General features: G+C 37.9%; 1 protein-coding gene across 2 annotated transcripts; it reads right to left on the reverse strand.

Moving 5' to 3' along the window:
• Window positions 1-740: 740 nt before the first annotated feature.
• LOC134851904 (uncharacterized) lies at window positions 741-22,145 on the reverse strand. Of its 2 annotated transcripts, none has more exons than XM_063868182.1 (11): window positions 19,485-22,145; window positions 7,783-8,178; window positions 6,856-7,073; window positions 6,143-6,364; window positions 4,692-5,915; window positions 4,174-4,425; window positions 2,923-3,107; window positions 2,533-2,681; window positions 2,092-2,253; window positions 1,859-1,972; window positions 741-1,280 (listed from the first exon to the last, which is right to left on the reverse strand). In XM_063868182.1, exons 1-11 carry the CDS (start codon window positions 22,072-22,074, stop codon window positions 1,018-1,020), a joined length of 5,775 nt encoding a protein of 1,924 aa, XP_063724252.1. In that variant the 5' UTR covers window positions 22,075-22,145; the 3' UTR covers window positions 741-1,017. The 2 variants fall into 2 exon arrangements, with proteins under 2 accessions (XP_063724252.1, XP_063724260.1); XM_063868190.1 differs by lacking the exon at window positions 19,485-22,145 and adding an exon at window positions 8,643-9,463 and having other exon boundaries at window positions 744-1,280.
• Between the last annotated feature and the right edge of the window lie 1,151 nt (window positions 22,146-23,296).

Consider the following 23,296-nt stretch of genomic DNA (forward strand, 5'->3'; position numbering starts at 1 on the left):
TTCATCATTCAACTCTCTGTAGGAGATCATTTTCCAATTTTTCCTCTCTAATCTTGTCTCAAGCTTATTTGAATCTTGTCGAAGGGTTGCACTGAGGCTTATTTATCGAGATCGCATATATTTTAAAGAGAAATCCTAAGTTAATCAAAGTTCAATTTATCGTTCAAGTTTTAATTTCATTTTTTTTGAAGCTTCGAAACAATTAACTATTTCAAAGGCAAGTTAGAATGTCCGACACCAAAAAAAACTTGAAAACGAAGCTAGACCTCAAGTTTCAAAATAAAACCCACAGAAAGTTGGAAAAGAGTCAAGGAACGGATTTGGAACTGAGTGTACTGGCCACCCTACCTTTACACTTGCGTTTCGATAGTGGAGTTTCGAAACAAAAAATCATCACGATCTATGAGTCTGAACTACGTTCATCGACTTCTAAATTTTATTGGTCCACTTTCACAAAATGAAGAAGATTGATCAAAAAAGTATCAATCTATTCTATTAACTGGATGCGCTTCAAGGTTGCATTTCAACTTAAGGTCATCATGTTCAGCGTGAATTTTAATAGTCGAGAACACCTTCAAAACAGGCGTACCCCCAGGATTTCTAGGCTTCGCCAATCTTAATGATTACCACTACCCCATATTGCAGGGAATTCCTTGATATTCGCGTATGCTTACCATGTGAATTACGCCTTTATAGGGGTGCAAATGTGTTAACAGGCGCCGTAGAGGGGGAAAACTACAGAAAGTAAAATGTATTAAGAAATATTTGTGGGTTAAGAATCGAAACACTGTGGGAAAAGGCTTATCGAATCTAATAAGTTAAAACAAAAATACAGTGCATCAAACTTAAACGCATTCTGAAATCGCCAACTAATTAGCAATGATCAGGGCTCAATTTCAACTCTGTTATGATTTCCCGAGATACCAAAGATGCACTGTATTTCATCAGTTGGGTCTTTGACCCTCGGTTTTTTGTTTGCTTGTTTTATCTGTTTTATTTCTTGCCAGTCCTGTTCGATCAGGCGTCGCTGTTCGAAGCTACAAGAGGCGATTTCATCTGGTTCAGTTCTTTGTTTTCCTTGGTAGCTGACCCCTGTGCACTGTTTGTGGCTACAGTAGAAGAAGCACCGGATGCTATGGATGCTGAGGAGGATCCTCCGTTAATGGCGGCTCTTGTCTGCTTCATGTACTGCTGTCTCACTTCTCTCAATACCTTCAGGAATCTCTCGCGACTGCCGAACAGCTGGTGGTTGCGCTGGAACCACTCGTTGATCACGTTGTCTGAAATCAAAATTCGTCGTCTCTTTAATGTCTAAGGAGGACTCGGCTAATCAAATTCGTCGAAACAAAAAACATAGCCACCTGACAGTCGGAATTTTCCATAGAAAAACAATCTAACTTGTTTTTTTTCAAAAATCTCCAACTTTTGAATTTCGAAGAAAAAAATAGATAGCCTTAAAGCTCTTTGAAATTGTAGAACAATTTATGATGGACAATTTTTTGTTAAAATTAACCCATTTTGACAAAACTGGATCAATAGGTAAAACTTTTATTTCGCTGGGAAATCTGATAATTAATTTCCATTTTCGAAATTAGACGTCGATCACATTTTTTGTGACCTTTACCCTTCTGCTGTTCGATAGTGGAGTTTGCCTTCCTTTTAGCAAAAGAAATGCAATGAACTTTAAAAAAAATCACAAGTCAAACCGCGAAAAATCAAAATTGAGCGTGAACACATTTTAAAGACTTTTTCCTGAAAAAAAAATCAGAAAAACCTATATAAGAGTCTCCACTAAGTTTATTACTCTTAAAAATTGTCAAAACTTTACTATATCATTTACGTAATAAGGATAATTTACCATTCGGGTAGAGCTCCTTCGAGATCAATTCAAACGCAATCGCCCTTCGCCTAGTCAAAAGTTTGTTCGAGTTCGCGCTGGCTCCATTTGGCTTTCCGTTGTTCTTTTCGTCCACTGAAAGCAGATCACAACGTTGAGTAATGACTATTCCATAAAATTGTTTGATGACAATGCGTAAATAAAATATTAATAATCACCGAGTTTCAAACGATTAAACTTTAGTGTTACGTTACCTGGCATTCCATTGGAGTCGGCCAACGGAGTCATCTGTTTAACATTTTCGGTTAGCGCCACAGAAGCTGCAGTGGATGCCATGTTTCCAGAAGTGGACTGCTTCCTCTGCATTTCATCGCCGGATCCGCATGCCACCTCACTTCTCGCATCAACACCCGCTGCTGGAAAAGAATAATGTAAAAGTCCCAATTACTAGATTTTGCTTTTTTCGGATCCCGATTACTAATTTCAATGCTTTTTGAGATTTGATATAATCTTTTCTTACTTCAATGAATGGCTATTTAGAAGAGTTACTTATTGAAGAGTTATTTCTGACTTAGTAATTGATAATAGTAGAAATAGTCATCTTTCCAATAACAGCAGCAACGTTTCAGCTGTTATGGGGAAAGTCTCTCAGGTATCTCCTCTCACTTGCGCTGAAGACATGGAACGAAGAGTACCTTGGTAAGATCCTCTTCGTTTTCGAGGGTAGAGGGAGTCCACGGTGACAGTGTCTGCAATCTGCTTGTTCAGATCCCCCAACATCGTCCTCGAAGACCTCCCTGGCAGTTTGGAGAACTTGGTTGTAAAGTCCACTTCCTCCAACATCCTGGCAGCAGAACAAATTCCATGGTCAAATATTAATACTGACCAGTCAATTTTTGACATACTCAAAGTTGTCTATCACAGTAGAATCTTCATCCTCTGTATTTCATTTGATATGTACAAATTCCAGACAGTTCGCATTAAACAAATTCCAACGAACCTTACCACAATTGACTTATCAACCGAAACGAAGTGAGATTTTTACGACTTACATCCTATTATGAAAATTTGAATCTATTTCTCACTTTTCAACATTTGCATTTTGGTTTCTGAAGCTCACAGTCACTTCCTGCTTAGACTTGTCCGACAAATCGCCCCCCTTTTCCTGCTGTTGCTGTGTCACCGTTGTATTCATTCGAAGATCTTGGGGCTCGTGGTCCACTTCTATTAACTCGTCTTCCATCTCTGATTCGTTCATTCCTTTGCAGTCCTGAAATAGAACTCTTATAGAAATAGTATTCTTTATACACTCAGATCGGCCGCCCATAACACTTGTGGTTCAAAAAATCAACAATTAAGACATGCACGTAGCAGCATTTAGCAAACTTTAAATTTTTCAAATGAAAAACCAACTTGTACCCTAAAACCGACAGTAATTTAAAAAGAATTGAGAAAAAAACTTTTTTGATTTTTTTGGGACTATGGTCGGAACATTCTGTGCTTGCTATTTGTACAGCAACCGGCTATCCTTGTTTAGATCATTGAAAATGGGGAGGAATTTTGTATTTGGGTATTCAGTTTTTGTTCCGACCGTTGAAAATGGGGAGGAACTTAGTATTCGGTTGTGTTTTGAATTTTTTGTTTTCCGCGCAAAATCAGCTACCAAAAATAATAATCGGACTGTGTTGAGTGATATATCATAATAAAGCCCTTTCAGTCGTGATTCGAACGACATTCAAAAAAAATTGAGTAAAACCCGTTTGAACTTTTTGATTTTTGGTCTAATTTCGAGCGAAGAAATCGAGCGACCAGGCTTTTTATGCTTAATTTAGGCCGTTTACAATAGCTTATTTGTGCCTAATTTTAGTTTCACTCGAGTAAAATTAGTTTTTGAAGTTTTATAACGCGATTTTCAGCGAAATTTTCAGATTTTTAATGACTTTTTTGTTTTTCTACTCATTTTTCCACAAAAACTGTTTTCCAATTTGCCTATTTTACTGTGACGGTCGCATATGCCTAAGTTCTAGTTTTTCATTCAGATCCTTTTATCGCACCACGCAGAAAAAACGAAACGGACTTGAATTTTTTTTGTATTTTTTAAGACTATGGTCGGAACATTCTGTGCTACTTGCACAGTAACCGGCTATCCTTTTATTGAATATGTTATTAATTAATCGAAACGCAATCAAAAATTTTTCGAGAAAATATTAGATCCACCCCTGCAATTAACACCAACTCTTCATTTAATTGGCAATTAAAGATTACTGATCGAGTCGAGTCATTGGGCCCAGAAACGGAGGTGATTTTTTTCTAACATTCAAGATAACGAAACATACTTTTGGCGAGGATTCGACACTCTGCTGCTTCGTTTGTTTCACACCTGCAGGTCTTGTGCATGGTACGTTTGCAAGGGGCGCCTTCACAATTCGGGATCCATTGGGTTCAGCGGAAGTACAACTGGTGCTGCAGCTACTGGGACTGTCTGATATGAAACCCTTGTTTGAGCCTTTGGGCGAGCGAGAGGAGGGTTGTTTGGTGTGAGACGATGACTTGATGGAAATTTCAGAGTCGTCGATTTCCATCGCCAGCTAGACAAAAATAAAATTTACTCAAGTACAACAAATCTGAAGAATGCCTAACTTGTCCTCTTATGATCAAATAAGATAATGATCAAACTGATGCTATCTTATTTTATCTTAAGTTGGCCAGCTCATGATATTTCCCAATCCCCACTCAAGATTCCCCCTAATTGGCAGAATCCACTACGATCACACAATCTTGCCGATAAAGCTTTGCTAGAAAACAACGCAGATTTATTAGCGATCAAGTAATTGGCGTTGAAATGGTGACTCACTGCTCTAGAATTTGAAGCAGAGTTCTCCAGGCCAACTGAGGATGACTTTCTGTCCCCGTAGAGCGTCCTTGGGTTGTAAGGCTTCGCAAACGTAAGCAAACCTGTAGGACAGGGCGTGTTCACCATGTGTGAATACCCAGAGCTAGTCTGATCACATTTCCTGTGTGAGTCGCTGAGAGACATGGAAACGCCGCGAGAATGAGCCTCTCGCTCTTTGTCAGTTCTGGCCATCTGACTATATGTCTGAGACAGTTTAGATGTTCCTAGTTGCTGAGACAAAAGCGAACCGCTACTTCTGTTGATGTTACTGCTGCTATCAACCGAGTAGGTCCTACTAGTCCTCGGCAAACTCAAGTTTTCTGCTCGTTGCAACATCGACGCAGTATGGTCGGCGAGTGGTTTGTACTGCGGTAGACCCATGCCCAGTGTTGCATCTACAGCTGGACTGGCGTTCAGATGGTTAGCGCTACGTTTAGCCGAAGGCTCTCCAAATAAACCGGCGTTGAGCAAGCTAGCTGCAGACAGCGAACTGGCAGAAGAAGTTAACTGATTGGGAAAGTAAGGCATGGAATCGTTGAATGCTTTGGAGCTTCCGGTTAGTAACTCGGATGCAGTTTTAGGCAATGATGCAGAGGCCACGGACTGGAGCAAAGCTCTCATGTAGATATCATTGGTTGCCGACTGCATCTGACTCACCAACTGGTTCTGTAGTCCCATTTGATGGAGTCCCAGAAAGGAAGACATTGCCAGGGGGTTAGCAGCTGCAGCGTAGGATGCGGCGGCCGCGTTCATCTGTTGCAGAGAAGATAAAGGCCCTCCTCCATAACTGCTGCTCCTCATTCTTTGGAACTCCTTTGCTTTGATATCGGCAAGACTCTCAGTCGGTACTCGAGATGAGTTCCCATTGAGCTTCGGTGTACTTGAAGATGTTACGTCATCGACTATTACGTCATCATCGTCAAAATCAACATTGGGCAGTCCATCTACGTCATCTCCATCGACACTTAACACCGACTGCGATCGTCCTTGAGGCGTAGCCGGATTGAACTGTTCGCTTTGTTTCGAAGAGTAGAGTTGCACGTTTGGTTGCTTGCCACTGTTCGTAGATGCTTCTTGGTTCAAATCGTCTTCAGCCAACTTGCTTCCACTCTTCGATTTTCGCTTTTCTTTTTTAGCTGAGGAGTAGCGCATGTCTGGGTATTTCTCTTTGAATTTTTCTTTGATCTGTAAAAAAAAACTTTAATTTTAGATCTTAAAATCTATCAGACTCATAAAAGCTCAAAAACCGCAATTTCGTCCGTTAAATTTGATCTGTTTTCTAATTACCATTTTATTTTTTGTATAACTTTCTTACATTTTCATTCATGACAGCTAATACGTTCGAATACGACTATGAAAGAACAGTCTTAGAGAAAAGAAAAAGTCGGCGCTAATGATATCTATGAGTGTACCTCTTGGGCAAGCTTCTGATAGGACTGCTTCTCGTCCTCTGGCAACGAGTACCACATTTCTCCCAGCTTCCGTGATATTTCCCTGTTGTCCAGGCCTTTGTTCTCCTCTTGCACTCGCTGTCTCTGCCGCTTGCTGAACACCATGAACGCATTCATCGGTCGCGGAATCTTCTCCTCGGAACCCGTCAGATGCGACCTATCCTCCGCACTAGACTTCGATCCCTAATTACACAACAACACAAATTAGTGTTTATTAATTTCATTTCATCAACCAGATTTTATGACAAAACCTATAAGGTCCATCTTTATAAAATTAGGAACTATTATCCTAGTGCATTCACCGAATGGTATCAAAACTGATCCATGTACGTTGTCTGCCGGCGAGCCAATAATTCTCAGCCCAGAAATTCAGCCAGAAAATGCAGTAGTTCTTAAGCCGTGGAACAACATCGGTTTGATCCTTTCCCTCGTGAATAAATAGTCTTAATACTTGAAAAAACTAACCCAAATATAAATTTCATTGGTCAAATAAACTAACTTTTCTTCTGTTCAGTTATTTTTCTTTAAAAAAAAACATCAATATTATCGAGGTAAGAAAAAGAATTGACCTCTTCTTCCTCGATTGGGGAGAAAATATCTTTGCAATTACGGGAGGAAAAATCGACCTTCATTTTTCGATTGAAAAAGTAAATATCCAATTGGCATCAAAATACCTTTTTGCGATTGTTTATACAACTGGTTGAGAAACTGCGTCTTTTGATGGCTCCGATCGAAGAAGAACATCCATCGGCTGGGAGGTCCACTCCGAAGCCGACCAGAGGTCTCCTACTGAGGAGCAGCTGGCGCGCCTGTTCCGCAGACTGCATGCTCACGTCCAGGGGCGAGCCAGACTTAGCGAGGGTGGAAGAATGTGACTCATCAACCTCATTCACTGGAACAACAGATAAAAATCAGTTTTTTAAGAATCAGATATTTGCAGATCTGGAGTTCGCAAATAGAGGACTCGAACCCATGACCTGCTACTTCACTTCGGTCACGGCTGGAGGGGTCCCAGTGTCATCCGCCTACTCAAGGTGGGACCGGCTGCGGCAAAATGGATGACATCTCCCCCTCCCCCACGGTTGGTCCTGCACTGAGCAGGCCGGGGGCTAAAAAAAAAAAAAAAAAAAAAAAAAAAAAAAAAACCTGCTACTTCACAGTCAAACACAGTGTACCACTAGAACGCTGATTTTGATCAATGAATTACCTCCAATTACCCAGTTGAAATTTAGGGAACCAGGTAAATTGAATCACTGACCAGCAACTATTTAAATGCTGTGGTACAATCCTAAAAACAATCAATATGCTCTTTATGCAAGGTTAAAAAAGCGAAATGGTTAAGACACCGAGTCAGCCAGCTATGCGCTTATAGTACAAAATTCAATACTTAAAAAGGTACAAGTATGACTGTTAGGTCCTCGAAATATAGAATTATCACTCAAGAGAAAATTTTATTGGCCTTAAAATTTTGGGTAACAGTAAGTTCTTTTAACCGACCCATCATTCATACTTGCTTTTTACAGGGACGACCCAATAATCAGATTTGTACCTTTTTAAAAGGGTCTACAGTATTGAAATTTCTATAAAAAAAATACACTCACTTGTATCTGTAAGGTCCTGCTGCGTGTTTCCTGTGCCTGGATCTGTCGACATACAGTCCGAGACAGCCCCTGTGGGATCCACGCCGTCCATAACTGCAGTGTTGCATTCTATCACTCCTCCGCTACCTCCACTATCTACTGCTGTCTGAACACTACTACCCGATGAGGACTGACCAATAACAGAATGTCCATTCATCATCACTCCGTTCATTTGGTTCTGTTCTGTAGACACAGATCCCGACGGTCTGTGAGGCGCTGCAACTCCTGCGCTGTTTGTGCTCTGCGTTTGTTGGTTTCCTCGTTCTGAAGGTTCACTAAGGTCACATCGGTTGAAGAAGGGAACCAGAACGTGCCAGGGGTATATCGAGGCCTGCTCTGGATGCGCATTAAGCCACACTAAAACAAAGCAAAAAATTAGTCATACAACAACTTACAAACCTATTCTTAAACAAAATTCTAATTAACTTGACGAGCCACAAAAAAGTGGTTATTTGCCTCATCCGGTATATTTTTGGTTCATAGATCCGAGCTAGAGAACTGAGAGTGAGAAAACATTACCAGGTACAGAAAAATTACCAAAGAAAATATCTGAATCAGCAGCACAACAGCCAGCGAGTCTCAATAAACAGCTTGTATATTTGGGTCTCTTCCTTTTTAGTTAACCAGCCAGAGGCCTAACCCGAAGGTTAATTAATTAAAGATTAATTTTCAGATTTACCTTTGTACATAGATAAACTGAACTATGCAAGGAACCCAAAAGCAGTTCTATATAGGCCTGAACATCGTTTATGCTGTTTTTCCTCTCGTGAATAAATTTTAAAAAAATCCATCGAAAGACAAAAACTTTAATTACAACTTACTTGCTAACATTGTAGATGAATAATTTGACAATGGCGAGGGAAATCGGCAAATAGGATAAACTTAAACTTAAGCAGAGGTATTCTTGATCATTAATATTGTGCTTTAACCTCTTGTTTTGTTTCTGCAAAGACCAATAAAATGTTCTGATTCTGTTTCACTTCAAGTTATATTATTTAGCCTATCAACGAAGCTCAATAAATTAGAAGTAATAGGTCGTTCGTTGCTGATATGACAACCGCCGCTATCAATGTGAATCAGTCTTATTACAAATAACCGCTACGAAATCTTATGATCTTGCCGATTACGATGACTCGTTTCGAACAATTCTAGATTGGAGCTCTATGTATTGATGTAGTCTAGACACAATATCACAGTTTTCTACGAGTCATGCGATGCGAGGCTAGTAAGTTATGTTGACTTGTGAACAAGTTATAGGAATAAGATTGTTCAGCGCTGCGTGGGTCACTTCCTGGTTCCCTAAATGTCTCGAAAGAACTGGCGTTTTTGTCCAGGTCCAGCCGGAACGGAACCCCAAGAAAGAAAAGCTAAGTGTGCTTTGTTTTGACTCAATGTTTGATACTTGACAAGCTTCTAGGTCAGCTTGCGTTTTCGTTTATCTTATCAAAACAACTCAGAGAGAGCAAAAAGCGATTGACGCATTAAGCAAGCATCCACTTCATCAAAAGCAGTCCAGATATGGCGTCCGGATATTAAGCTTAACAAACAGTTCCCTGGCCCGTTTGTTCTATTGTATGGTCTCTTTCTACTTAGCGCCCATTAATTGACGTATTAATCTATTTGTTAGTAACTTAATGGTTGCCTAAGAATACTTCATAAACACATAAGGCATCTCATTTCAAGAAAATTTTCGAAAGGAAGCTCTACCATAAACTTATCGAAGAATGCAAACTTAATTTTACTTATTTTTTATATCACTTTGAGAAAAAAGTTTGATGAAAAGACCACATAGACGATGACACCTTTTGGTTGGCAAAAGTTTTGGAGCAAACGACATGAAAAAACGGCAAAATTTCACCTGACTGCTAAAAAAAACTTTTCTCAGTTAAAGTTGACGAAAAACTCACGCATCAAAGACATACGAGTGCACAAAAAATGCAGTTCAAAAAATGAAAATATTTGTCCCCCTCAGGGATTGATCCCCTGACAACCTAAAGGGTCGAAACCCTTTCAAAAAACAGGTGAAGAGCATTTGGTCAACTTGCTCGACCTAAAAATTTTAAATTTTTTTGCAAATTTCCCCTTGAGAAAATTCGAAATCCGCCTCTTATTTGGGAACTGTTGAACGTTGCCATGGCGAAAAAGAGAAGGGTTCACTCTATCAATTTTAACATTTCGTTTCGGATTAACCGTACTATTTCAATTATGTTTGGACACTTAAATTTGTTAAGTAGGTGATATAAACGTGAGGCGACAATTCGTAACAGCGGACAATTCGTACAGGCAATAAATCGTAACAGTAGATTAAGCGCCTGTTACGAATTGTCGCATCTTAGGAACTGTGGCAAGTTACGAATTTTCGTTTTCGCCCTACCGATATAACATTTTCTCAAAGTTATCTGGAAAAATTTGCATTTTCTCAATCCCCCCCCCCCAAGCAATTGGGGGGGGGGGGGGGGGGGGGGGGGATGAGGAACAGTACGGTTGATTCTTTGCTTCTTGTAGATTTGTAGATAATCATCTGCCACGAAACAGCTTTCAGTTTGCACAATTCAACGAAAAATCTGAGAACTGCTTCGAAATTGATGATCTGAAACGTTTCATTGTATCCCGCAAAAAATTGTGAAATTAGAAGTGTCATTTGCAAAATTGAAAAGTACTAACATAGCGAACGCGAACAGACAGGGAGCATGCAATAATTGCTTTGATTAGGTGTTCATTCGGACAAAAACCCTATCTATCCTATAACTATATTAGAAAATAAATTGATTTCATTTCCGACCTATTAATATTCGACAAGAATTAGGCTGATACCTAAGAAGTGAAGCTTTGAAAGGAAAAAAAGGAACATCAAAATTGTAATCAAGCTTTCCAGAAAATTGAAAACGCAAGACTGAACGTGTTTTCGTCAACTTCAAAGAGATAATTATCACAAAAATTTTTCATTAAATTTTTTTGTCTGCCTTTTTCGACATCAGAGAGTATCAATGCGCAGTTTTTATTTCAAATTTGATCTTTTGAATGAATTTTGAGAATTAATCTTGGCTAATTTTAAGTGAACAAGTTTGTTTCATTCTCCTGGTGCGTATTTTGAGCTCCTCTTAAAAACTTACTATGAAAATTAAACTTTTAAACAAAACATTGCCAACACACAGTTGGAAACGAGCCGATAGAGCAAAAAAAATGGTTTGAGAGCCTTTTAATTTCAAGAAATAAATTTGTTAATTCCGCAAAACATCGTTTAGTTTTTTCTCATAATTGATCAATATATTTTTGCCCTCAAGCTTAATTTCTGAACATAGCCAACAGACAGCTGGAAATGAATCAACGAACGAAAAAAAACTGCCTTGTTTTTTTTTTGGAAAAAATTATCAATTTTCGAACTTCAAAGAGAAAAATAGTTGCCTTCAAGCTTAATTTTTGAGCATAGCCAACAGACAGCTGGAAATAAATCAATGAACGCAATTAAACCGAAAAAAAACTGCCTTGTTTTTTTTTTGGAAAAAATTCTCAACTTTCGAACTTCAAAGAGAAAAACAGATGACCTTAAAGCTCTTTGAATTTCTAGAACCTATTTTGGTTGACAGATTTTTGATTTAAAAAATAATCCAATTTAAGAAAACTGGATCAATGTGTAAATTCTGCTGAGAAATCTGAAAATTAACATACAGTTTCGAAACTAGAAGTCAATCACACTTTTGTGACCTTTACTCTTTTACTGTTCGATAGTGGAGCTTGCCTTCCTTTTAACAAAGTAATGAACTGATGTTAAAAACTAATCAGAAGTCGAGCCGCTTGAACAAATTGTAAGACTTTTTCCTGAAAAAACAATCATCACGACCTATATAAAAGTCTTCACTACGTTCATCGACAAAATAGGCATGAAAAAACTTTTTTTTTACAAAAAAAAAACAAAACTACTTGTAGTCAGTTGGAGATTTTTAGGATGCGTTGTACGTCATCCTGGAGAAATGAACCCTTACACCACTTAATGGGCCCCTCTTCGGTACTCTTTTGCAACAGCCATTACTGGCTGAATAAATCTAAAAATCTTCTAAACGCACGGCTGACGTCAAAACAAACTGTTTTAGAACGGAGAGCGCGAGCCGGATGTACCACAATGAGAGACAGGTCCTTAAAGAGTAACCAAGACTTTCGCCAAAATGCCTAGAGCTCCCATCATTCCAGATAAGGGTACAAGTATGATAATTGGGTCCCAAAAATTAAGATGCGTCCCTGAACAAAAATTTTTAGGCCTTAAAAACTTCGAAAACATGTTTCGCATTTGCTCATCTGTGTTTTTGAAGACGTCAAAAAAATTGCGAGACTCAACTATCATACTTGTACCTTGATAAGTTCATTTTATGGTATGGGCAGAGATAGAAAAATTCGAAATGCCTAATTTGTAAAAAAAAAAAAAAAAAAACGTTTACCACATAATAAGGATGTGCGATTTACCGAGTGCTAATCGACAACCGATTGAGGCCTTGTTAATCAATCGAAGGCTGCTACATAATCAGCCACAGTCCGGTTATCGATTTGTAAATTATCTTTAGTTAATTCGATAAAAGCTTATTGCGGATAATTCATAATTGAATCTAGGCCCAGGCTTGACTGGGGCTAACACCACTCGGTTTTCCTTAAGAAATAATTTATTTACGATCGATCGGGGACCCATCTTAATTTTCTTCAGGGACCCATCTTTATCCTAAGAGACCCGACTGTCATACTTGTACCGAAGATTGAATTACAGAAACCTGCCGCAGGTCATTCAGACATCACAGAACGAAGAGATACCAAGTTATTGTACATTGTCGTAAAATTCACCCAGTAGTTGACGTTTCCTACTAAAACGAGCTACAGAAAACGAACGAGAAAACGAAAAGATTGCATTTGAAATATTAAAAAAAAACAGAATCAGAACAATTTTCATACTTCGGCAAAATCACGAAAAACGAGCTCTTGCTCTTTCTATCAGTCAGAAAGTAAAATATAGACAAAGAAAAGTAAAGAATAAAATAATATCAAACAATAGAAATTAATGAGTAAAATGAAAACTAAATGAGAATTAAGAATGAAGACAGGTATTTTTTATAAATTGCTTCAATAAGAACTGAGAAAAGAAGACGACTGAACTATTTAAATTTACATCAAATTGAGAAGGAAATCCAATTCAACCGCAACTGACCCGACAATTCACTAATACTGCCGCAACACAAGCAAGTAAGTCTGGGGCCGTCCAACTTAACTTGAAATCAGCGAGTCAAAATTAGATTGAAATGCTAGGAGAATTTAGAATGCAAATTGCAATGCGAGGGCTTTTCGTGTCAAACGCACAAAAAGGGTTCTTGTTTTCATTTACTTCCTTTTCCTTATCCCGCTGAACTGAACTGGGCTTAATAGGATGAAAATTCGATTCTGAGCTCGTGTATTTCTTTTTAATCAGTTCGATTTTGGATTAAATTTTGGGCTATTTTTGCTCGCAACAAATGCAACTAGTGTATACGCCTCTTCACCTAACTTCAGCAGCGGAAATGGTTTCCATTCTTTCCTCGGATTGAAAAAAATAATAATAATAAATGCCTGGGAAAATATCTGGGTTAGAATGAAATTATCGCAGCTTTGAAGTGCTATTTTGTGATTTGGACCCAGTACAAATTATTATTTCCAAGTTGATTGACAAATTCTTTTGATGCTCACAGCAGCAAAGGTGGCTCACTGGATTTGTTGCTGTTATTCTATTATTGTTTTATTATTTTAAATAGAAATTACTGCTACCAGAATAAAAAAATAAAGGTTGAATCAAATTAATCGGAATAAACAAAGGGTTGATTCAATTCAGAACAATCTATATCTCAATCTTTCCAATTTACAATAAAAACCTACTTTTGCCACAAAAATATTTCACAAATATTTCTGTCAATTTTTCGAGATAAATTTTACGAGATAAATTCAAGTTTTATGTCTCAAGGAGTGAAAATTGTAGTGCAAGAAAAGAAAACAAAGTTTGTTCGAGCTGAAATACAAATGTAATGAATGATTAAGCAGCGCTGTTTGCGTCTTGAACTAGAGTGGCTCTCCTTTTAAGACTAAGACTACTAATGCTACTCATGTTTGTGATTGTGTGTCATCTGTTCCGTCTTTACTCTCTCTCCTAGATCTATCTAGCCTTAGCAAATCCAGGCCAGTAGCAGAGCAGCAGCACAGCTAGTAGCAACTGCAACAGCAGCTACATATTACTAGAGCTCCCATTTGACTCAAAACATCTCATCAATCCATAGGTCCATTCTTCCAATTGGAGAAATCGAGGGGGGGGGGGGGGGGAGGTGACGAGGACGATGACAAGAAAAAAGAGTCTCTTCTCTCTTCTCAGTGGTCAACAAAAGAGGATCTGCCAATTTCTCAGATTGAAAGGCCAATTTCTCTCGGCCAATTTCTCAAAAAAGATGAAAATGAATACCATCACTTCAGCTCTTTTCCGTCTCAGAAGACAAGGTCAAGAAGGTTTCATCTTGCTTATGGTATTCAGAGCACGTCCTATCCTATGCTTGTACTACAATTGTAGTTAGTAAGTAAGCTCAACACATTTGGCTCACGAAACCACGTAAAGCGACTATGAGCCTCAACTTCTTACAAAAACAAAAGCAGCGCAGAAATATGAACGAAGAAATATTAATGAAATATATCATCTGAAATGTGGACAAAGAGACATTGACGTAAAATATACCATCACGAAATGACTATCAGAATCGAATTCTCGCACATATCTTTAAAAAAAATTCCAATCGAATCAAGTAAATAGAGCATACTTCAAACTTCTCCGGTATCGCGATTCAACCGTACAATCCCCTTTTAAGTGCCCTACTGGAGAGTCCCCCCCTAGCCATGTTTTACTTTTGAAAGTTGCTTATGTATAACATGCATTTCAAATAGGCGCACAGAAAATATAACTTGACAAAAATTTTCATTTAGAATAGATTATTTATTTTGTTATTACGTAAATTATCATTCATATTTAAATTTTGTCTTAATTTTTTCCCATAATTAGATCAATATATATATTTGCCCTGAAACTTAATTTCTGAACATAGCCAACAGACAAATGGAAAAAGAGTCAATGAACGCAATTAAAAAAAAATACTGTCTCAACTTTCAATTTCAAAGAAAAAAAGGTGGCCTTAAAGCTCTCTGAATTTCTAGAACCAATTTTGATGGACACTTTATGATAAATTAACCCAATTTGAGAAAACTGGACTAATAAGAAAGTTTTTATTTCGCTGGGAAATCTGAAAGTTAAATTCCACTTTCGAAACTAGAAGTCGATCACGTTTTTCGTGAGTTTTACACTTTTTCTGTTTGATACGGAATTTGCCTTCCTTTTTATAAGGGAAATAAACCATTTTCAAAAGAAATCAAAAGAGTCAAATCATAGGAATATATTTTGCCCTCGAAACTACACAATATGACGAGACTAAAACGATATTAGATAAGCCGCAACCGTTTAATCGAAAAAATATATATTCAAAATCAGACATAGTAATTATACAAACTACAGAACATTCAATTAGATTTTTTTCTAAGTAAAATTAATTTTAGGAGTTTTTAGCGCCAATTTGGGAATCAATAACTTGAAAAATTCAAAAAATTTCTGCAAAAAATTTTTTTTCTCGTTTTCTAATCATTTTTCAATTTTCTACAAAAACTTTCCAATTGAACTATTTTACTATGACTGTCGAATATTCCTATATTCGTTTTTTCATTCAAATCTTTTTTTCACACCACGCAGAAAAAAAACGACAATTTGAAAAAAAAACTCTTTTTTTTGTATTTTTGAAGACTATAGTCGGAACATTGCTACTTGCACAGTAACCGGTTATATTTGTTTCAAAATTTGATACTGATCAATTTTCAGTTGAATTAAATGGCAAAATCAATTTAAAAATAGCCGTAAGAGCCGGTCAAGGGCGGTTTACTGAAGCAAACAATCTAAGCGAAGATTTTCTTGCAGCTTGACAGTATCATTCTTTTTAAGATCTACTTGAAGGTGATATGGCATGAAGTCCGATTATCCCTCCAATAATAGTTTTAATTTCATAACTAAATTGGTTTGTTTATTCTTGTATGGGTAAGCAATTTCGTTTAGCATGTTCTGTTCAGTGCTCGTTTACCACTATCAGAGTTCGTTTACGCCTGTAAATAGCCCAGCCGATTGCCAGAAAATGAAAACTGCAATACCATTCGTAACTGAGATAAAACCACAATTCAAAAACGAGCTTGAATTACTCAAAATATTTGAAGTACAGATAACTTTTGCATCATAAGTGCATGAAGCTGAATGAAGCTGACTTACTAAATTCGGATTCGGCCATGCATGACAAAAAAACTTTTTAATCCAGGTTACATCAGTCATTATTCCTCGCTAGTATCCGAGTAAAGCTGAGAAACACAATAAAACAATTATGACTATCTACACAATTCGACCTTCCGTTCTGTTCCCTTAATTTCCTATCCTAATATGTAATTTTTTTAAATAATAGGATTCAAAGCTAGAAGTCCCTCGGTTCAATTTCCTCATTATAAATATCAACTTTGCGAATGATTAATCCAACAAGTGGAAGGAAACATCAGCACGCGGAAATTCCTCAACAGAAAGATTGAAATGGCCGAAAAAAATATGGGGTCAACCGTACAATTCAAACTCAAAGTTACTTTTCATAACATCCATATTTCATTACCCTAAATTGATTGGAGAGCGGGGGGGGGGGCATTCTTTTAACCGATCAAAGTTAGATATTGGTTAGATAGATATTTTCTGCCATTTGTTTCTTCTGCTATGAGCAACACATAGCTCCCCCCCCCCCATCAACAGCACTAACTTCTATAGTGTACTCATTGATGGGGCTTGTATCAACACTGCTCTTTAATGTTCCTATAATTCCTTCTTCCTTCTAGTCATGTGCTTTGCTTCATCTTCCAGGCACTTCAATTCAACTCGCTCCTACTCAGTGAAGCAACTCACAGCTCAGAACAGCCCCGCAAACTAAGATCTCGAGCATTTACAACTACAGTACTTCATTGGAGGAAGAGGAAAATAAAGGCAGCAGGGATAAAGCATATAGCAGCTCATTCACTCCGTCCTACACATTTTATGAACAAACAAAAGAACAGTTCCTACTAACTCAGAGCTGCACTGCATTTTGTTATTTCTAGTCATTCACCTGCATCTTCTGAATAATACATATGTGACGAAAGAGAGAGAGAGAGAGGGGGGGGGGGAAGGAGATCAAACAAAGCGGAATGAGTGGGTGCTGCTCAATTTTCAGGTTATCTCACTCTTCTTACATCTGCCGCCGCTTCCATTTTCAGCAAAAAATAATCATAAAATGAGCCTGAAGTCTTTAAAAAGGTCATAGACATTTCACTCAATCATTTATAAGTAAGACTAGTAAGAGGATATAAAACATGATTTTAATGCTCTCCCGGATTTGAAATCTGACAGCACATCTTAAGTCTAGCACACATGTATTTGTTATTAGAAAACATACATGTACATAGATATGATATCGCAAGTACACTAGCATCGAACTCATCAAATCAGACCTCAAGTATAGATTCTTACACTATTCTTTAATTTCGGCTACTCATCGGTTTAGTTTAAAAACTCTTTGAACAGGAAAAGCTAAAGAGCATCGGGATTAATTCTGAATTCGTTAGGACTTCATACAAAAGTAGACTTTTTAATTCATGATTTAGTTGTTTTGATGGATAATCCACCAGCTTCGGTCATTTATAAACAAGTATAAACAAGTCAGAAACTCTTACCAGCAAGATGCTACAGCTGGAGTTAATAAGTGTGACGCTCTGCGGTAACAGCTGCTTAGTGGGCATTTTCTTGAGTGCATCAGCCATGAACAAAAAGACACTTATGAACTGACCAACTATAAACTTCCACCCTCTAACTCAACCGAAGCATAATATTGCACGCCCCTAATCTAACTATTTCGCCAACTGAACACACATCCTTGGTTAGAAGTTGTTCAGGCATGATGCGAAACTGAATTCACTCGCCATGCTGTTAAATTGAGCACTTATCGTAAATAGAATACAACTTAGCAAAATAATTAGGCAAAATCTTAATTTGATAGTACTAAAAAAATAATAAATCATGCTAGACACGACGACGCAAAAAGGGGTTCAAATATAAAGATTTAGATACTTATACTTTAATTAACTTATAAAAGTGAATTTTTTAATCCCTAAACTAGTCAATAAATGATATTGAAACACAGAGGCGAAGCTGAGCTTCACACCACTTGCGATACAACACAAGAAAAAATCAAAAATGTCGAAAAAAACAAGATCTATCTAAATGAATCAGCTATTTTTGAAACAAAAACATGCCGAGACAATAAAATGTGAAAATAGCATCGGAACATAACGTACCAAGTTAATAACTTATGAAAAGTTAATACAATCCCCTCGCCCTCAAAAGACTCAAAATTTTATTCGCTTGTCAAATGAAAAAATATGAGATAACTAAGCCGATATAATATAGCCCGAAACCTATTAAGCACAAAAAAAGGAAAATAAAAAGCCGAAAAAATTAAGACCAATTCGCTTCTCTGTGTTGTGCCTGCCAAGCACCAGCGTTCAGCCCCCCCTCGCCCTTAAAACACAAACACGCAACGCACGCAAAAACTTTTTTCGCTCATCAAAAGACGCAATATGAGGCTGATAAGCCGATATAATATAGGCCTAAACATATCAAGTCAAAAAAAGGAAAACAAACAAAAACGCCGAAAAAAATTGTTGTCAGGAAAAACTTGAACTATATTTTATATTAGGATTTTTAGCATTTTGTGCAATCCAGAGTTGGGCATGAAAAATACTATTCTCTTGAAACAACTCAAAATTGGTTCACTAAGCCGATAAAAATAGGCCGAACTCATTTGGGCAGAATAAAGTTTTTCAGCGAAAAATAAAAACAAAAACGATTTCAAGGTTAAAAACATTACAAACAAACAGCAGAGGTAAATCAGAACACTAAAAGCAACAATAATGTGAAAAAAAACTTCAAATGAGCCAATTAGTTGGATAGTAAAAACCGGAAACTAAGCAGGATGGTAAAAACCGGAAACTCAAAGCGGAACTAAGCCGACCAAACAGAAACCGAAAGCGACGAAGTCGCAAATTCAATAATACCAAAGAAATACCATTAAAAAATTGAACTGCGAATTTAATGGAAAATTACTAATAGGGATGCAGAGTTGGAGTAACATGCGTGTACTGCATGCATGCTGAAATTTGTGGACAAAGTTGTTTACGGGAAAAAAAGTCCAGTACCCGATTGTAATACCCTTGCTTATTGCAAGGTTAATGACATAGGACTGATGTCATTTTTCAGCTCAAAGTTTATTGAATCTGTGTTAATGCAAAGATTTCAATTATTTTCTCAATAATTAGAAAATATTTTCGGAAACTTTCGTCTAAGTTCGAATCACGACTACAAAGGCTTCAATATAATAGATTCCTGAAATTCATCTGACGTTTAATTTGGTAACTGATTTTGTGTAAAAAATACCTCTAAAACAAATTGCCTATTTAACTGCGGTGATCGGGAGATTACGACTGATAAACACTGTTTTATATTGGAACTGTCATACCTGCTTTGTTTTGGACCATAGAAGTACGAGAGCTGGTAGGAACAGTATACTTTTCAGGTTCTTCCAAGTTTGGTTCGTCATCCTCCGATTCCTCGCTCATCGGAAGTTGTGCCTCATTCTTCAGTTTGAACACATTGTCTCTGGTTTTGATGACAACCTGATCCAGCAGATTGTGATTTTCCACGTTGTCCTTTTCCTTCTGACAAACTTCGACGTCTTCTTCCGCATTCGATTCGCTTTCTTCTTTGAAACCTTCATTATCAGTAAAACTTTGATTATTTTCAGATCTGGCCGGATTATAAATTTTGACAGGAATTGTAGAATTTTCGTTAATAGAACTAGCACCAAAGTAAGACAGCTCTAGCGGCTGTAGTTTCAGATTTGTGTCTGTCAAATTATTTGAATCTGCATTGGAATCTGAGTTTAAATTAGAAAAGGTAGGCCCAGATGAAAGTTCTGGTCTCTGTAAAGTAAACAGAACTGGAATAGAAACTGGCTTCTGGTTGTGCATTCGATGTTGAACAGTGAGCGGGGTAGGAGTGTGAACAACGCCAACATTTCTCTGCCTCGAGCTTTGTTTGGGGGAAACTATCAGCGGCGGAGATCCCGTACATCGTTTCTTGGGCGAACAGCAACTGTCATCATTGTGATTGGGACTGGGAGTCCTTGTAGTGATATCAATGCCAGAATCACACAACTCTCTACTTCCATTGTGTAAACTGCCGTTTGTACCCGAAGGGTGGAACGTTACACGGTGAAAATGGGGCGTAATGCTTGCATGACTGGAAGGACTAGCAATGACAGACTGAGGATTTTCGCCTGAAAGGTGCCTCATTGGAGCACTTCCATATGAACCCGGAGAGTGGTAAACAAATCCGCTTCCAGGAGAGCCAGGCAAAGCCGGAGTTGACGAAGCGCTCATGCTCATCTGTGGGAATCTGTTGTACACTGTGAATGGCGACATAAGAGCGGACGGCGATTTCGTTTGGTACATTGGTCCCCCGCTTAAGTTTCGCATTCGCCCCCCTCTGGTATCGAACAATCTGCAATTAATCGGTCTCATTTTAGGCGGCAAAGGTGTAATCTTTGCAGTTCCTTCCCTAAGAGAGGCCAACACCTGTGCTATTTCATTTTTCTCGTCGCTTCTGCTAGAATGAGCGCTACTTGCAAAGCTTTCGTTGCTCAGAGGAGTAACTGTCGCTGAAGTAGCGTGCCTGTTGTTCGCATCATTAAGCGAAGATACAGCACTCAAGCTACTCTGCCTGTTTCGCTTCTCTGTGTTGTGCCTAGAACACAGTCCCTGTCTTTGTGATTCTTTGTTGCAGCCTTCGACGCAGCAAAGTCGCCTCCACTGCTTCCCGTTAAATTTCTTCCTGATACCGTGGCTGTTTATTTGAATCGTCCCCTTCGGCTGATCAAACTGAGATGCCGAATAACTAGTGCTTTGATTTCTACTCTGATCGGCCGAATTAGGCTGAAATTGAGCACAAAGAGAGCTTTCCGATCTGCCACCAGGAGTGGAAGGAACTGATCTTGAAAGAATTGGGACAGATTCTTGTCCGAACTTCGAGATTTCTAATTCTTCAATTTCTGCATCAGCAGTGAAAACCGAATCTTCGTTTATCAATTTGACGGGAGACGGAACCCCGGATACTAACTTTCGCTCGATGTTGCTATTTCCCAGCCACTTGGAATCTTTTTGCCAGGGTGTTTTGTACAGCCTTAGTTTACTCACACGTACCGAAAAAATTTCGTTAGCTATAGACTTCACTGTAAAATAGTCATAATTACTTTCGAGAACAGTCGCGGGATAGAACAAATTAGAATCCGGAGGATTAAAGAGGAGACAAGTTCCATTTTTAATTTCATTTGTCGATGGAATCGTATCTTGCACTATTTGAATCTCCTTGGTTCCGACCGAAAACCTTACCACTTTTTTGCCCATCAACTGTGAAAGGAGTTGCACGCTAATAGCCTCGGGCAGTTGAGCAACAACTGGAGTCACTTCACAGATAGTCCCACAAGAGAAAGCAGCATTGTCAACTTTAGCCAGCACATTTAGGCCGAACAAATTACTCCAATCAGATGTCGACGAAGATCTTCTACTTGCAAACCGATAATTAGACGAACTAGCTTCAGATACATTTTCCGGCTTCACTTCAACTATTCCCTTTTGCTGTATTTTTGGAGAGAACAGAGCATGCGATGCCAAGAAATCAGATACTCCTTTAAGATTGAATGCTGATAGATCTACTCGTTTCGGCAGGTTAGTCAAATCAGTTTTCGACAGAACATTTACCACTGACAGAGAGGGCAGCAAATGGTTTGTATTGTCAATCGTGACAATTGCCGAAGGTTGGTGCACTATTTCGGGGAATTTGAACTGATTTTGAATGCTTATTTTAGAGTTTAACACAATCGGCCCGGCCGAAGTCCAATGAAGCTGTTTAGCAACTTCACTCGGGGCGTTTCCCATTGCACTCGATTGCGGAACTTGTACCTGCCTAGCACCAGCGTTATAAACAGCAAGCGACGAGGCAAGACCTGTACGATCATTGTTCGAATTGAGAATATAGTTTTTAGAATCCATCAGTTACGTCGGTCTCCTGTACAATTGTAGGTGAATCTGCGAGGCCAGCTGCGCAAACCAACAGTCATGACACACCTGAAATAATTTAGTTTACAACCTGAACTCTAATCGGAAGAAGTAATCATCAGTTCTAACATTCCATTTTCCTGTATAATTATATCATACAGCATGCATTGATAACACAAGGAGTGAAACCTCTGCGCTAGTTTATCAAATTAGTGTCATTTTTCCTGTGGTGTGATAAAACAGAAAAATAGGATTCAGGCCATATTCGACAGTCATAGTCAAATAGTCTAATTGTAAAACAGTTTTTCTAGAAATCATTTAAAAAATTACTAAATTTTCATTTTTTTGCAGAAATTTTTGATACCCAAAGTGGCCCTGAAAACTCCCAAAAACTAACTTTACTCGAGTAAAACTAAGTTTTCAAGGATTCAATTAAGCTTAAATAAGCCATTGTAAGCCTGCACGCTCACGTTCTCAGCTGGAAATTAGATTATTGGAAATGTACCAAAAATCAGAAAATTTCAAACCCGTTTTTCTCGACAGAGAAAAAAAAATTGGAAAACTTTTAAGCTCAAATCACGACTGAAAGAGCTTTAATCTCTTATATATAACTCGCCCTATTTCAAACCTGATTTTGCGTGGAAAACAAAGAATAAGAAAAGAAACTAAAACACACCCAAAGAAAGTTTTTCCACATTTTTTAAAGTGCCGGAACAAAAAGATAGTTCGGTAGCTGAGAAAAATTAAGAACAAATAATTAACAAGGATAGCTGGCAAGTAGCAGAGAATCTTCCGACCACATTCGTAAAACACTACAAAAAATATATTTTTTAATATTAAAACTAGCATCATTTCCTCTGCGCGGTGTGATTATAGAACTATACAGACGCGTAGTAAGTTAGTGAAATAGGCATTAAAAACTACAATTGTCTTTAAAAATGAATAAACAAAAATTGAAGAAAAAATTTTCAAAAAACTTTCTCAATTTTGCACTAAAATTATAAATTTGTATGAAAATTTTTATGGCCGAGAAAGTGCTTAAGGAAGCTTCTAAAAACTGGTTTTGTTTTTTAGAGAAATCAAATTTTCCTAAGCCTAATTGCCCAATGTTTATTTATTACGAAAGTTACTCGCTCGTTTTAGTCACTTGAAATGGGACTAAAACTCAAAACTTTACCTGATTTTGCGTTGAAACCAAAAAGAAACAAGACTGCTC

This window comes from Symsagittifera roscoffensis, chromosome 1 (genome assembly GCF_963678635.1).
Source record: "Symsagittifera roscoffensis chromosome 1, txSymRosc1.1, whole genome shotgun sequence".
Classification (NCBI taxonomy): Eukaryota; Metazoa; Xenacoelomorpha; order Acoela; family Convolutidae; genus Symsagittifera; species Symsagittifera roscoffensis.

What these genes read in the sequence shown, in the direction of transcription:
- LOC134851904 (XM_063868182.1), bottom strand. Translation starts at nt 22,074, where the DNA reads ATGGATTCTAAAAACTATATTCTCAATTCGAACAATGATCGTACAGGT. An exon ending in TATGGTCCAAAACAAAGCAG is followed by an intron (nt 8,179 to 19,484) that starts GTATGACAGTTC and finishes GCTTTGTTTTAG; the next exon opens with TGTGGCTTAATGCGCATCCA. An exon ending in CTGCTTCAAATTCTAGAGCA is followed by an intron (nt 4,426 to 4,691) that starts GTGAGTCACCAT and finishes ATTTTTGTCTAG; the next exon opens with CTGGCGATGGAAATCGACGA.